Source organism: Staurois parvus, unplaced genomic scaffold, assembly GCF_062004578.1.
Source record: "Staurois parvus isolate SC_StPar_1 unplaced genomic scaffold, SC_StPar_1.0 ptg000235l, whole genome shotgun sequence".
Lineage (NCBI taxonomy): Eukaryota > Metazoa > Chordata > Amphibia > Anura > Ranidae > Staurois > Staurois parvus.
This window is the reverse complement of record NW_028318031.1, coordinates 2698886-2715614: the sequence shown is the minus strand read 5'-3', so window position 1 is coordinate 2715614 and position 16729 is coordinate 2698886. Positions and strand designations below refer to the sequence as shown.

The following is a 16729-nucleotide window of genomic DNA, read 5'->3' as shown; positions in this document are numbered from 1 at the left end:
TCTGGGATTTTTATTTTTTCTTAAACAAACCAAAAACCACTGAAAATTTTGAAAAAAAAAAGTTTTTCTTAGTTTTTGTTGTACAATTTTGTAAATAAGTGATTTTTCTCCTTCACTGATGTTTGCTAATGAGGCTGCAGTGATGAGCACTGATAGGCTGCACTGGTGGCACTGATGAGCATTGACAGGCATCACTGATGGGCACTGAAAGGCAGCACTTATACATGACACTGATATATGTCCCCTCTGCGGAAAGCCAATTACCGGCTCTCCTTTCCAGCTGTCAGCGTGACAGCTCGAGAGGAGAGAAATGCGCTGATAACCGGCATTTCCTTGTTTACATGTGATCAGCTGTGATTGGACACAGCTGATCACATGACCGAGCCAACATCTTCGGCTCTTTCCGTGATCCGCTGTGTCCGGGGGACACAGCGCACCAGCGATCGCCGTGCTGCACTCTCCCTGAGCCGCGCATGTGCGGTGAGAATTGAAGGATGTCATATGACAACCTATCAGAACGAGAGAACCACCTTGCTCCCGTCATTGTACTATATGGTGAGCGGAAGGTGGTTAAGAAGTCTGAATTTCTGTTATGCACCAATTGGGCCCCAATGAGCACGCAGAAGATTTTTTCACTGCATTTGAAGGATGTTGGCTACCTTAATTAGCAAGCTCCTTTCTATTTCAGATTTAAACCTTGCCATCAGATCATGAGGACCCAAAGTGAGCTAGTTTTACCTGTTGATAGTTTCCCCTGCTTACTGGGGACTACAAACACTTCAGGCTTGTGACTCTCGGTTAACTTCTGAATAGTAGGCCTGCCAGCACTGATTGAGATTTTGTTGTATGTGCTTAGAGTTGCTAAGAGTGATAATTGCCATTATGCACACACATACTGCTTTCTGTTGTTTTACAGTGCTTACAGCCAAGTTTACTATAAACAATACATCAGTTCACTCTAATCTGTATACGGTGAGTGTGTGAGAGTACTGTAGTGCCAGCAGGGGTTTCAGAGTGGGGTCCAGAGCAACAGAGAGCCCAAAAATAACTCAGTGACTCCGAAGGAGGTAGTGATGTATAATGTATATCTTAGTTTAATGAACAAGTTAGGGCACCATAGGGTTTCCTTAGTCAATAAATGACTGGATAACACTTGTGGTATCTAGAGGGTGCCATAAACCATAGGCTACTTAAAGACATAAAATAGTTATCACCCAATCTGACCAATAACAACAAGAAATTATTGTATTAATCTACTGATACAGCGATTACTTTATATATTCCCTAGCCAATTCATTTTAAATTTAAATTGAATGTTCTTCACCTATAAGAAGGATATCAAGGGGTATCAGGGGTTACTGCTAAGTATAATAATGCATATGCAGTTTATGTTATCATTTGTGTTTATGCAAGTTACCAACGTATGTCCAAGGGTAGAAAATATCCTTTGCAGACTTATCTTGAGGTGATCCACCTATCCTTTACTTTGGATTTTTTGTTTATGTTTCCCAGTGGAAACAAAAATGTCTGCTGTGCATGAAGACCTACATATTTGTTAGATATACAGTAAGCATGTGCATCTTTGTCAGATGATAAATAGTCTGGCAATAAGATGTTTGAAAATGTATGTCAACAGTATATTGATGAGTCTAATTTTTTCAACAACCAATAAAATGGATTGTCTTTCTTATTTTCTGTCATGTTTTACAAAATTTAATTTTGTGCACTTATCTTCTACAAAAAGGAAAAACCCATTGGCATTCTTGCTCAGGATCTTGATGGCCTTCTCAGTCATCTCAGCCAGGGATGGGTCAGCGGACTTATCCCGGTTCAGTTCATACTTCATGTCTTTTGGCTCAAAAAGACCTGGAATAGTTACAAGTCAAATAATGTACCATTTGTGTTTGTTTCATTGAAAACTTGAGCTTACCTTGATTAGTAAGAATATTTGATTTTATGAAGCTCGTCAGTGACAAGATTGGTGTGTCCACTCACCTTCTCCTATCACGTTGATTCCTTAACCAGTTAAATGTCTTGCCATCACTGCTCTCTTGCAAGTGAGTGAGTCTGTAGTGTTTAGTGTGTAGTGATTAGATAAAGGAGTCTGATGCACCTCAGCTATTCTTTTGTTTGCAAGGTATCTTCAGATTCAGAATAGCCAGAATGCCTTTAGCGGCATATTTATACAAAATCTGTTTTAGCAGTCTCTATGGGCAGTCATTAGATTTTCATTCTAACATGCAATGATTTAAGGCAAACAAATGTGATTATTCAAATGTGTCTTGCAAATGTGCAGTCATTGTTTAATATAACATTCACACTTTTCAGGTAAGTTAGCTGTTACAGTTAGCACATTTTGCTGCTGAAGAGCATACAGTCATGGCCAAAAATATTGGCACCCCTGCAATTCTATCAGATAATGCACCACTTCGCTCAGAAATTTGTTTCAATTACAAATGTTTAGGCATTCTCATGTTTATTTCTTTAGTTTGTATTGGTATGACAGAAAAAAGTGGAGAAGCAAAATGCCACATATGACACATTCCATGCAAACTCAAAAAATGGACTGAACAAAATGATTGGAATCCTCAATTTAACATTTAGTAGCACACCCCTTGGAAAAAATAAGTCTCTCAGATTGGAAGGTTTCCTTTTCCATCTGCTGTTTTGAGATTTCTCCACAGGTGCTCTATGGGATTTAGATCTGGACTCATTGCTGGCCAGTTCAGTACTCTCCAGAACTTTTTCTAAACCATTTCTAGGTGTTTTTTGATGTGTGCTTTGGGTCATTGTCCTGCTGTAAGACCCATGACCTCTGATAGAGACCCAACTTTCTGGGCCATGCATTGCACCCCAGAATTCTTTTTTTAATCCAAACAACTTTTATTGTCATAAAAGTAGAAGCATTACATATGGATTGTACAGGACACAATACAATGGTAACGTGGGTACGCAGAGCCACAGAAAAATGGAAACATCATCCAATGGATACGATTTCCATATGGCATCCGAGACAATGACGTATTAAACAAAATAAAACATTACCTGGGTCAACTAGGTAACAATTCAGTAGGTCAGCCCTACTTCTGAAGTAGAGGCTTAAAGCTTAAAGATAAATTTTGGTACACACTTATAGATAATACTTTACACTTGCAACAGTCTGTCCATGACTAATTGAAACCGAGCAAGACCAGGAACAGCCAGCCCTGCCAGACTGTCTGAAATTTATGGTGGGCATTACGGTGATGGTATTTGAGTCTTTCTCTGAGTAATAAAGATTTGACATGGTCTGCCCATTGGTTGGAGGGGTGGGACACATCCACTGCCTAGCAATTAATTTTATAGCAAGATACAACAATCTGGAAGCCATAATATAAGCCCCGGGTTGAAAAAATTCCTGGTCTAGAGCGCCCAGAAAACAGATTAAGGGATCCTGAGGTATAGACTGTTGTGTTACCAGAGAAATAGTTTTTAAGACCTCAGTCCAATATCTGGTTAATTTTGGGCAGCGCCAAATCATCAGCACCTTTTAATCAATACAGGTGACTTTATTACAAATTACAGGAGTATCACAAACTTGGGATGCAATTATTTCTTATAATTTTGAGAAGGTGCCAGTCATTTTCTCCAGTCCATTTTTGGAGTTTTGTGTGGAATGTGTCAGATTTTGCTCTCTGTTTCTCCACATTTCTATGACATACCAATACAAACAAAAGAAAGAAACATGAGAATGCCTAAACATTTGTAATTACAATGATTTTCTGGGCGAAGTGGTACATTATCTAACAGAATTGCAGTGGTGCCAATATTTTTCACCATGACTGTATGCGGGAGAATGTCAGGGAGTCAGTTTTTTTACCTGGTAAATGTGTTTTATGAATAGAGTGAGTGTTAACCAGTGAATGTGTTGGTAAATGTACTGTCAAATCCTTTATAAATATGCACTTTTGTTTTGTGATAATTACACATGTCAAAGATAGCCCATGTTTATGTTCCTTCTTTAGATTTTTATCAATATATGTGACAAAAAAATACCCTACCAATAAGGTAATCAGTGTTAGATTCACTTATAGCATCAAACTGCTGCTTGTTCCATACATAATTTGCCCGCTGTAGAAAAAAAACAAAAAGGAATAAAATCAATTTTTTTGGTAAAAAATACATTTTCTGTTTCAATACATTTTTTATTGAGAATAAACAGTATGTGTACATTGTATAGTTTGCAGTATACAAAGAAAGTATCTGGCAATGGTCTTACAGTACCACAAAATGTTTTCATTTCAGTTCCAGTATTTTATCAAGTAAATCTGCAGTCTATTGAATGAAAGTCTCTTATAAGACCTCTAACTATAGTTCAACAATGAAAATGTATCCTTACATAATACATCCAACATTACAAGTCAAAGAGCATCAATAGATCAGCATGTAATGAGTTTTTTTTTGTAATGCTTATAAAAGCTCTCCAGTTTAAAATACTGTTGCAGGAATGTATGCACCAGAGCAGGGGTGGCATTTCAATTTCCCAATGGGCCAAATGAAAAAATAGAGGGCCTAACCTAATTCTTCTCAATAATAATTTTGCACCTGGGAAAGTCCATAAGTATGGAAGTAACTTTTAGAAAACAAACACCTAGCGCTAGGTAAAAACGGGTGGCTGTCCCCCGAGCTCCCATACAAACTGTAAACTAGCAGCTGGACAGGGCTGTTCACATGTCATGACTACGGTGCTTTGCTTCCCAGCGTTTTTAACTCAGGGGGGGTCCAAAGTTTTACAAGCGGCACCGCTTGCCCAACTCGCCCACTGAGTTCATCAGGGTCGAGCTGCAACGCATGCAATGCACGAGACTACAGAGTGGTAGTACAGCATTATAGGGTTGAATCAGGCAGTGAGGAAGCGTCATAACACCTCCTCACTGCCTGTCAAATGCCCTCTGAAAAGGATGCGAATGGAAGGAGAGAGCCTGGAATCAGTACAGCATGACCATCTGAACACCCTGACCTGGAGGGAAGAACAGGTGCATAGCTCCTGGGGTTTGCAGCATGTACCTGGTAACAAAGGGAGTACTTGGCAGTGTAGCAGAGTGGCAGGAGAGTGTTAGGATGTCTTCTAGGCAACGCTCTCCCACCAGAACCATGCCCCTCCACTGTACCAATCAACTCAGACCTGGGCCTATTGCGGCCCCAGGGCCACATCCAGCCCTATGGCTGTCCCTATCCAGCCCTCAATGTCTTCACTGTAAGCATGCCTGAAAGGCTCAGAGAGGCACATTGACAAATGTCTGTGTGGACAGCTCTAAGGTCCCATTCACACATGAGCGTTTTGTAGTGCGAAGCTTGAAGCTCCGAAACGCTCAGTGGGGAAAAAAAATCAATATTACTCTATGGTTGTGGTTCACATCTCCACTCCAAGTCACCTGAAGCAGAATGCGTAATGCTCAAAAACGTTTTGAAGGTACTTTTGTAGCTTAAATCGGGCAGATTTGCACATTTTTGCCACGTTTTTACTCTCATAGAAAAAATAAAAATGCATGATTGGCACATTTATGTGGCACTTTTTGCGTGGTTTTCTTCTCAAATGAAAATATCCTTTAAAAAGTAGTAATAATATATAAATAAATAAATGTAAAATAAATTTTTAAAAATGCATATGAATTTAAAAAAAATCACAATAAATAAATAATAAATAACCCCTAACCTTAAAAAAATAATAAAATAAATAAAAATAATAATAATCATGCAAAAAAATACATTATTACTACGACTATGACTACTACTACTACTAATAATAAATTATTATTATTTTATAATTTTTTGGGGTTTTATGGGGTTACAGTTATGGGTAATTATTATTTATATTATTTATTTATTATAATAATGGGTAATTATTATTTATTACAAGTATTTATGATTATTTTTATTTGTGTATTTATTTTAAATGTATTTATGTATGTAAATGTATTATTATTATTAATAATGTATTTTTTGTTCGGGTTTAGGTTTATTATAATTATTATTAATAATAATAATGATTTGTTTAATATATTTTTAAGGTTTAGGGGTTAATTTTATTTACTTTTACATAGTATTTATTTATGATTATTATTATTATTATTACTATTATCACTCTAACAAAAAATAATATATAATAAAATTATTAAATACATTAATAATAATAAAATAATAGATTATTATTATTAATAATAATAATAATAATAATAATAATAATAAAAATAAATAAAAGCTGATGGAAAAGCTGAAGCAGAAAAACCTAGCAACAAATGATGCAACAGAGGATGTTTTTTGTCTATTGGCTAATAAAAAATGCCACAGCTCAAAATAGGCTAAAAAAGCTATATGAAAATGCACAAAAACCACGGTAAAATATGCTGAAATACATCACAGCTTCCTGGAGGAAGAACTAGAGAAGGGATGTGCCAAGACCAGTGGCTGGGGGAATAGGAGGCATAGCAACTACTGGTCTTATAAACAGGAAATCAAGGAGAATTAACAGTTTGATCTGAAAATAAAGAGGCTGTTTCAGAGCAACTACTAAGTGAAGCAGAAGATAGATGACATGTTTAGTGAAAGTAGGAAATCAGAAACAAGGACATGTAAAGAAGTTTTTGGCTGGAGTTCTGCTTTAAATGTATTTTTTGTGGTAATTTGAGGTCAGGGGTCCCTTTTAGCATGCTGTCCCATCCATTTTTTCCCTGCAAGGCTTCCCTTATTTAAAAAAAAGGCTTTATTTTCGGGGTGTATTTTTGGGGTATTATTTGTATTTTTTTGCTGGTATTTTGATTTTTATTCCTGTCAGCAGTACCTATTTTAAGTTAGGGGTGCTCAAAATACAGCATTCACTTGTTCCTTGTTTTTATTAGGTATTACATAGTTAGTCTGGCTGAAAAAAGTCAAACGTTATAATCCTATATCCACCATTGATCCAGAGGAAGGCAAAACCCCCAGCAAAGCATGATCCAATTTTCTCCTGCAAGGGAAAAAATTAATTCCTGAACCCCTGAGAGGCAATCGGATATTCCTTGGATCAACTTTACTTATAAATGTTAGTATCCAGTTATATTCTGTGTAGCTAAGAAAGAATTTAGGCCTTTTTTGCAGCAATCCACTGAGCTGGCCAGAACCAACTCTTGAGGGAGTCTATTCCACATTTTTACAGCTCTCACTGTGAAGAAACCTGTGTTTAGAGATTAAATCTCTTTTCCTCCAGACAGCTTGTCCTCTGTGATGACCTCAGGGTGAATAGCTCTACACTGAGTTCACTATATGAACCACTGATGTATTTATACATGTTGATCATATCCCCCCTTAATCTCCTCTTCTCAAGAGAGAATAAATTCAGTTCCTCTAATCTTTCCTCATAGCTGAGCTCCTCCATGCCCCTTATCAGTTTGGTTGCCCTTCTCTGTACTTTCTCCAGTTCCCCAATGTTCTTTTTGTGAATTGGTGCCCAAAACTGAACTGCATATTCCAGATGAGGTCTTACTAATGATTTGTACAGGGGTAATATGATATCTCTCTCTCTGGAGTCTATACCTCTTTTAATACAAGAGAGGATTTTGCTCGCTTTAGAAATCGTACTATTGTCACTAGTACATTTTGGTCTAAAATAGTTTTTTTAAATTCTCCTGTTACTGGCCAATTTTACACTGTTGTATCCTTTGTGGCCTTTTAGTTATTGTAGTAAAACACCTGCCTGTGCTCCTTGTCTCCACTACATTGTGGTCAGTTTTCTCTCATTAAACATTTCCTGCTGCTTGCCAATTGTACACTGCTGTATCATCTACAGTCTCTTAAAGGCTAAATTCATCTTTTGCAGAAAAATGGCCCATGCAGACAAAGGGGCCTGGTAGACTAAATTGCACTAGGCTATTTTTCGAAATATAGTTTAACCTTCCTGCTGGTAATCCTGAGTTTATCTTGGGGTTAATTTCAGTACCAAAAGTGGTAACCCCGAGCAACACTCGGGATTACACTGCAACGATCCTTGCCTTGTCCCACGATCCCGCGAGGTCCTCCCACTGTGTCCCCGGGCCATGTCCATCAGCTGATGCCGGCATCTGTGTTCCGTTCCCTGCGAGCATCGGGATATATGGGGGGCGGATCCGGTGGGAGATTTAAAAATGTAAACATTTGACATACACACTACACTGTAATCTCTTAGTATTACATTACTGAATCAAACCATTTCACCTAAATTTTATCCCTAGTGCTTTGTCCTGTGCCCTGCCTGCACTTTTACTGTTCTTTCTGCCTGGAAACTGAGAAATGTCCATGGCATCCAAAAAGCATCCCTTTAGGTCAAAACCGGTTTTAGACCAGTTAGAGAACAGCGATAGTAAATTAGATCCACTTGCAGAATTGAGTGATAATGATTTGTGGGGAAATTCATCATCACACACTGAAAACAATTCTGCGACTTTGCTCAGCGATGTGCGAACTTGGCGCTATATTTCAAATTTCAGTGTTTTGGTTTGATTATATTATTAAATTTCTTCTTATTATTTTTTATATTTATTATATTATAATTTATGATTTTGTGTTTCAAACTTTATCATACCTGGGATGTTTACTAGACTCTTTTTTGGACAGATTGAAGTGAGTTATTCTTAAGAATTACGGGCCTACAATATAAAACAACAATATTCCATGAAAAACAATGTATTGCTTTGACATTCAAAAATATTGATTAGTTACACCACCAGGGAGGTTAATGCAATTGTCGTACACGTAGGCTTGTTCTGGCCACCACCACAAAGTCTGACTGAAAACCTTTCATTCTGTTTCCATTTCCACATCCTGACTACTTTCCTGGACATGTTAGTTTCCTGTCCCATGGAGCTACCAGTGTAACCATTGCTTTGGCAAGCCAATCTCACATCCATGCAAAAAATGTGCTCAATCTGGCATTCAAGCAAGATGCCAACAGACCAACATCTGATGTCCCCGATGGGGCATTGACCATTGAAGAGACCACTCTCCTGGATGTAAACTGAATTTCCTGAACCAAAAAATTGTGCTTTGCATCTAGTAGGATACCTAATAATGCCATTTTGCATTGCATGGAAAAGACAGTTTCCAGCAAAAGGCATATTTGTCAATGTTTTCTTAGAGGCCTGGTCATTCAACCAGTTCATTAGCCACAGGATCCTAAATAGAACTACAACAGAAACCATCACATGGTTAACCTGCTGGAGTCCAACATCGGCTTACAGATGTATTCAAGACTCAAAACCATTTCATCCACCAGAAGGTGCTTGTTGCCTAGACAGATCCTGTGTAAGCATAAAGTCCAAACAGTCTACCTGACAATGGAGGAGAATCACTAGACAGTTGCCTGAGGAGCACTGGTGTAAAAGAAATAATGAAAAGCTTCTGGCTGCACTGCGCTTGTGAGAGCCAAAGACAATAAACGTAATTAAGGTTCCTACAGTTTGTAAAATTTCACGAACAGCCCATAAATGTGGAGACTAACTTCTACCCAAGGAAGAGAATTCCTTGGATGATCATTCAGCGATTACTAAGCATCCATATCAAAAAGCAAATATTACTGCTAGGAGACCCTGTGTAGAGCTAGAAGGGAGGCAAACCATAGTAATAATGTAATTTACCAAAGAGATTAAATTCATAGATTGACATAGATTTCGCTGGAATATGTGATTGATGTGGATTTACTTTCTGGGACATTAATAAAACATTTTGTGTGTGTCTTTACTTTTAACTCTCTTAAAGACTTCTTCAAGGTGTGTGTGTGTATTTACTTTTAACTCTCTGTGGGAATGGGGTATTGATGTACTCATTATACTGGGAGGGGTGGATATCTGGGTTCTCACCTAATATAAAAAGATCTTCCAGATTATAAGGCTATAAGAACCCCCAAGATTACCTGACCTCCTTCATTGGGGATCGGAGATTGGCTTTGAAAGGCATGTTGCCTGGTTTAGTATAGACTGGGGGAGGGCGATGCACATTCACTGCCCTCCCTTTCCTGGCCACCCAGACTGCACATCTGGATAAGAGTCTTAGTGGTGTCTTAAGCAGTATTCCATTATTACATTCGATCTGCAATGAATACGATTGGTATACGGTTATATGTAAGCAAAGCTAATTGATAAAGTTAAAATATAAATTCCATATATGCACTGCCAGTGTTCCAAGCATGGTAAGTAAAAGATTTGTGTATCTTCAATGTTGCTGTAAAGATCAATTTTTTTTTACATTATTTTGCATTGATGGTAATTTACCTAATAGCCAGATTAGCTAGATTTTTTGTGCTAAAAACAGTATTCATCCCCATAGACATCAGTGGTATTTTTTTGGTTTTCATTTTTTTTGCATTTATACATATATCTCTCACGGCAGTGCCCAGCTCTGCATGCCCTTTTTTGACAATAGCTTTCCTATTAGCCTTGAAAATGACCAGAATTTATCACCAGGATTTGCCTCCCTTTGGCCTGTTTCACACAGGCTTCAGTTTGTATAACAGAAGTGTGAACAGCAAGCTTTTACAAAGCATTTGCAGAGCTTTCAGCAAGCTTTGTTGAAGCTTTTAAAGTGCACTTCGCCTCCAGTTTGTAAATGTTGAATACAGATCCTAATGGGAGTGCTGATTGCCACTTTAAACAAGTTGCTAACAGGTTTCAGTACCACTTGAAGCTTGTTGAAAGCCAGATAGCAGCTTGTTTAAACATTTCCAAACAGGAGTTGAAGGGTGCTTTAAAGGCCTAGAAAAAGCTGCCCGCAGCTTTGCAAAAACGTACTGAATGTTTCAAAAAACCTTGGTGTTCATATTGCTCTTATACAAGCTGAAGCCCATGTGAAACAGGCCATAGACTTCAGTGGGGGTTCGACACTTAGTTCAGTGTTTGCATACATGTCGGGTTCGTCAATTTTCCTGCAAAACAAACTTGTGCAGATTTTCTCATTCCTAACGTGGGAGGATTTGGGTTGCCACAATTCTGTTACTACTTTTTAGCCCCCTACTCATGATTCTTCATGATTACTTAATTACTTAGTAGTGTAAAGATCTGCTGCCTCTACTGTCTGAATTTGTAAATGCCTGTAAATATATTATGCACTTCTTGTCCCTGGTTTGTTGGCTTTGAAACCCTGCATGGAGGAAGAGGAGAGAGAGAGCAAGAGAGAGTAGGTCTCAGCAACGCATCCTGTCCTTACTGATAAACCCTATAATGCATTTTCCTATCATCTAAAAATGTAGCTGCAGCTACTAAGTGTATATGTAGATCCTTGTGACAGACGGAGTATCTCTGCCCTGTCCTTATCTTATTTCACATGCCCAGTACCAGATATCTAGGTCTGTGATACTATATGTGTAGTGGTCACATTCCAGTATATACGGGTAGGTGAACCTATTTATTGCAATATAGATTATATGCAGCTCCTGTTATTCTAATTAACCCTGTCCCTTCTGGTCTGTCTGAGATTCTAAAGCTAGTTTTAACTTAGCTCCTGATAACCAGCATAGGCTAGATTCAGGATAGGCAGCCATTGGCCACTTCGGGAATCATGGACTTACAGGTCTGGTTGCATGGTTGGACAACAATTGGAGGATCTCCCCATGACTGCAGATCTTATCTTCAGGTCTCTGGCACAAAGACAGACACTGCACTATCCTAGGTGCCCGATGCAACTGAACTTTTCTGCAATATTCATCTTGAGGTTTCTCTATTATCAACTATATATACGCAGGTATATGTGCATCATTCCACCAGGACTCCTATTGGGCCCTTTGCTGGTAATACTTGTTTGTACATTGGATGTATGTACTATTATTAATCTTTTCTTATGTATCTGGGTGCCCTGCCGGCTTCATGCCACTCTCTGTCATTCCTCACCACCATGCAGCCAACAGCAGGAGCAGTCTGAGTATTTCTGTGCCTGTTCTTCCCCCCCCCCCCCTTCCTGCTGGTGTGTGTCTGAAGAGGCGATGCTGTAACAAGGGGAGGTGCAGCTACGGGCTCTATGTGAAGATCCCCCACTCACTCCCTGCTCCTCCTCTCTCTTGGCAATAGTAACTTCAGCCAATCAGCAGCAGGGAAGTGGCCACATGGTACCCTAGTAGTTGTAGTTTTTGGATGATGCTCTCTCTGCTGCATCAGTGAATGAAAGCTGCAGATCACATTACACAGACAATCCTGTATCAGAGTAGGATTGAGGACTTATCCTGGGCAAATTAGAAAGAACATGAGAGAGCAGTGTGGAAAAGACCTTCTGCAGCACTCAGCATTCACATCAGAGGGCAAGAAGAGAGAGATAGAGACTGAGCCACTGCAAAGCCTTCTACGAGGTCATCCATGCTGTGCTGAGTATCGGAGTCGCCCCAGGCAACCCAGAGTGACTTATTACTCCATTAACAGGGGCGGACTGACCATTTGGAAACTCGGGCACTGCCCAAGGTCAGTAGGGGGCCCCCTGAGATGCCCCTGGTACCTTTTTCATAGGCTTTTTTTAGTTTGGGCAAGGACACAGGGGCCCCATGATCCCCTATTACCAGGGGGGCCCCATGAGTTGTCAGTCCGCCCCTGTCCATTAATAAAAATAAAATGCATAAAACATAACAAAGTCCATATAAAGTCAATAAACTGTGCAAAAATAGCTTTGCACTTCCACCAGGTAACTTTCACAGTTCATGCATTTGAGATTCCTCTCTCCTCAGGATGAAACTCACCAAAGCAAGGTGCCACCCATTCTCATGACTGGCACAAATGCTTTGTGTATATAAGCACAGACCACTGGTCAGAACACCACTAGATTACTCCTCCATCTGACTTGCATGTCACCACATAAGGAAGAAAAATAAACAGCCTCTGATACTGTAGTAAAACCATCCACATTTGTATTTAATAAAAAGCCACTCACAAAGTTGGCGTTTATCACATCATGAAAATGGTGTCAGGCAATACTGTATGATGGTCACATCAATCTCTGACCACCTTTGGAAGCCTCCGGTACCTCTGCCACGTCACTTCCAGTCTGGCTCTGACGTCCCATAGGGTTGCCATGTAGTCACACCTAATGCATTTTGTCCTTCCAACTTCATCATAGGGAATGGCTACAAATCTTGACAACCAGACCTGTATACCCTCCTTCTACTCAGCATTAACTCTTTCCACTACTCTGCGTGAGACAGCAGCCCGCAGGACAGATGATAAACTAATTAAAATCTGTACTGTACTGTCACAATATGCTTACACAGGACATAGGATATACCAGGGTTCGCACTTTTTAGTTAATTGTTCTTGGCAGTACAATGAATGTTATGTGTGTATTTTTATGTGAGCTCAGGTTCTGCATGAGCTACACTATATTGCCAAAAGTATTGGGACACCCCTCCAAATCATTGGATTCAGATGTTCTAATCACCTCCATGGCCACAGGTGTAAAAATTAAGCACCTAGGCATGCAGACTGCTTCTACGAATATTTGTCAAAGAATGGGTGACTCTCAGGAGCTCAGTGAATTCAAGCGTGGTATTGTAATAAGTCCATCTGCAAAATTTCCTTGCTACAAATATTGCACGGTCAACTGTTAGTGGTATTATGACATAGTGGAATCAACTGGGAACAATAGCAACTCAGCCACAAAGTGGTAGGCCACGTAAAATGATACAGCGAGATCAGCGCATGCAAGTCACCAACTGTCTGCAGAGTCAACAGCTAAAGACCTCCAAACTTCGTGTGACCTTCAGATTAACAGAACAACAGTACATAGAGAGTTTTATGGAATGGGTTTCCATGGTCAAGCAGCTGCATCCAAGCCTTACATCATCAAGTGCAATGCAAAGCGCTGGATGCAGTGGTGTAAAGCAAGCCCCCACTGGACTCTAGAGCAGTGGATACGTGGCCTCTGGAGTGACGAATCTCGCTTCTCTGTCTGGCAATCTGATGGACAGGTCTGGGTTTGGCAGTTGCCAGGAGAACGGTACTTGCCTGACTGTATTGTGCCAAGTGTAAACTTTGGTGGAGGGAAGATTATGGTGTGGGGTTGTTTTTCAGGGGTTGGGCTTGGCCCCTTAGTTCCAGTGAAGGGAACTCTTAAGGTATCAATGTACCAAGATATTTTGGATAATTTCATGCTCCCAACTTTGTGGGAACAGTTTGGGGATGGTCCTTTCCGGTTATAACATGAGTGCACACCAGTGCACAAAGCAAGGTCCATAAAGACATGGATGAGTGAGTTTGGGGTGGAGGAACTTGACTGGCCTGCACAGAGTCCTGACCTGAACCCAATAGCACACCTTTAGGATGATTTAGAACGGAGACTGCGAGCCAGTCCTCATCCGACATCAGTACCTGACCTCACAAATGCGCTTCTGGAAGAATGGTCAAACATTCCCATAGACATACTCCTAATCCTTGTGGACAGCCTTCCCAGAAGAGCTGAAGCTGTTATGGCTGCAAAGGGTGGGCCAACTCAATATTGAACCCTATGGACTAAGACAGGGATACCAATAAAGTTCATGTGCGTGCAAAGGCAGGTGTCCCAATACTTTTGGCAATATAGTGTATCTCACATTGTAACAGTTTTGAAGAAATGAGAAAGTTTTCCCAAAGATGTATGTTATATTGTTTTATGGTAATATTGGTTTTCTCACTTACTTGTACACTAAGCTAGTACTGTGAAAGTGTATGTTTGCTACTGTATATCATGCTCTGCTTGGAGTTTTCTATTGTTTTCCTTTTTGTTTTTTTGTACATTTGAAAAAGTAGAATAAAAATTATTTGGAAAAAAAATCTGCACTGCCAACCTGTCCACCTGCGTATTTAACCCTCATTTAGCCAAATCAACCACATCAATTAGACCCCTACATCACTAACAATATCACCAGGCAAGAATTAACTCCTTTACCATCACCTGGTATCACAGAGGCCAGCAGGATAAATAATAGATCTGAACTAAACTAATATAAAAAAAATATATGTCAAAACATTTTTAAAAAATTTGCTTTAAAAAAATTTTAAACTCAAAAGACTATCTATCACCATACAAAAGAACATAGGTTCCCACAAGCAGATCCCTCCTAACCCTCCTATATAAAAATTGTATTGCAACTATACACTTCCCCTATTTCTTTATTTCCTTATTGCTCAAACTGCTGGCACTATATAAATCCTGTATAATATAAAAAACAAAAGGAGGGAATCTCAAAGAAAAAACAAATTATGCAGGAATTAGTACCTATTAAGAAATATAGTGAGAATTTTAGAAAATGAACTGCTATTAACTGGTCTAGTTCATTTAATTGAACAGGGTTATCAAAACTTGCATTCAGGGTATCTAGTTAGCAAATCTGAAGTCACATATTTCAGGAGACCTAAACCAGCACTAGCTGATGACAACACCAGGAAAAAGTTAAACAGTGGCTTTTCTGCATCCTTGACCAACAGAACATCTTCTACTTCCTCTAGCTAAGTGCAGCACAGAAGTCACAGGGCATCACTTTTTATCCAAATTCTAGAAAGATTACTCATATAATTTTACCAGGTTAGCCACATAACCAGTAGGGGATACTGAGGCAATGACAGTAAAAGCAAGGTCCACAAAAGAAAACACAGGAGGAGGAAGAAGACAGATGGAGAAATGCAGCACAAGTAGATCTATAACTATACAAACAAGAGAAACAAATTTAACTCTAGATAGGAGGAAAAAAATATAAATATGGAAGTCCAGAATTGTTAAGTCACCTGTCTTTTGTTCAGCCATATAGTGGTTAGGTTTAGCCCATCCTTACGAAGAGCTTGACTAGATGTACTGGTTGGGTATTCCGGATCAGGTATTCCTGCAGCACTCATGTATGCTCTCCCTCCTCCCAGAATCACCTACAGGAAATGAACATTATAAATTAAAAATAAATGTCTAAAGTACTTTTAAAAAGAAAACCTATTAGTTTACATGGATGGACTGGTGTCTCTACTCAACCTTACCAACTATGTAACATCAGCCCCATCAACATGAAGGATAGCTTTCTCTCATATTTGTGAATGTAAAATATTTCTTAAGTGATCACCAATGCTACTAAAAGTGTCTATGTCTTTTGTTAAAAAAGCAGGTCTAATCACTGTGTTTCATCAAACCCCATTTGTCCTCTGTAATTACATTTATATCCGTGTTGTGCACCAGTTGGTATGCAATATCCTTACAGCCACTGTTAGCCATATTTTGAGTCATTTCGTTGTCTGAGTACCAGTCTCTATCGACAATGTGAGCATAGGCTGCAGCTGGAGAAGCATGTTGGACACGAGTGGTTGTCACAATACCCACTGATTTACCTGGAAAAAGAAGACAGTAGGAAACACATGAATGACCATATGTTACACTAAATGGGTGTCACTGTGCACACTGAGTGTGTTGGTGGTGTCAGTAGGAGAAAAAATCTGGGGGGTGGAGAGTTATGGCGTTCTAACATCTCTCCTCCATCTGGGCCTTGGTAAGTGGGTGGGCTCTGCTAACTTACTTTTCAGATCTCCTACCAGAGTGGGCACCTATCTGGGAGTGAAGTCAAACTTTATCCTATTCCTATCTACTTAGTGCTTACCATGTGATATGTCACAAGACAAGGGGATGTATGTAAGAAGAAAGGCAGTCTTGTCTTTACCCTTTGTGCTGACAGGAGGTCTGCTTGCAATTATATGCAGGTAGTCTCAGGTGGATCAAACTTCTCTCATACTGCCTATGCCAGCCTATGTTGAGAGTC

At 39.4% G+C, this 16729-nt stretch overlaps 1 protein-coding gene across 1 annotated transcript in view; it reads right to left on the bottom strand.

The window, feature by feature from the left end:
• Positions 1–16729, bottom strand: part of LOC149460079 (alkaline phosphatase-like) — a 98125-nt gene that overhangs the window by 14776 nt on the left and 66620 nt on the right. Inside the window, exons 5-8 of the mRNA XM_089680090.1 lie at positions 16132–16304; positions 15720–15854; positions 4041–4110; positions 1732–1866 (exon numbers count right to left, since the gene is read on the bottom strand). Of these exons, the coding sequence (XP_089536216.1) occupies positions 1732–1866; positions 4041–4110; positions 15720–15854; positions 16132–16304 (513 nt within the window). The remainder of the gene's footprint in view (positions 1–1731; positions 1867–4040; positions 4111–15719; positions 15855–16131; positions 16305–16729) is intronic.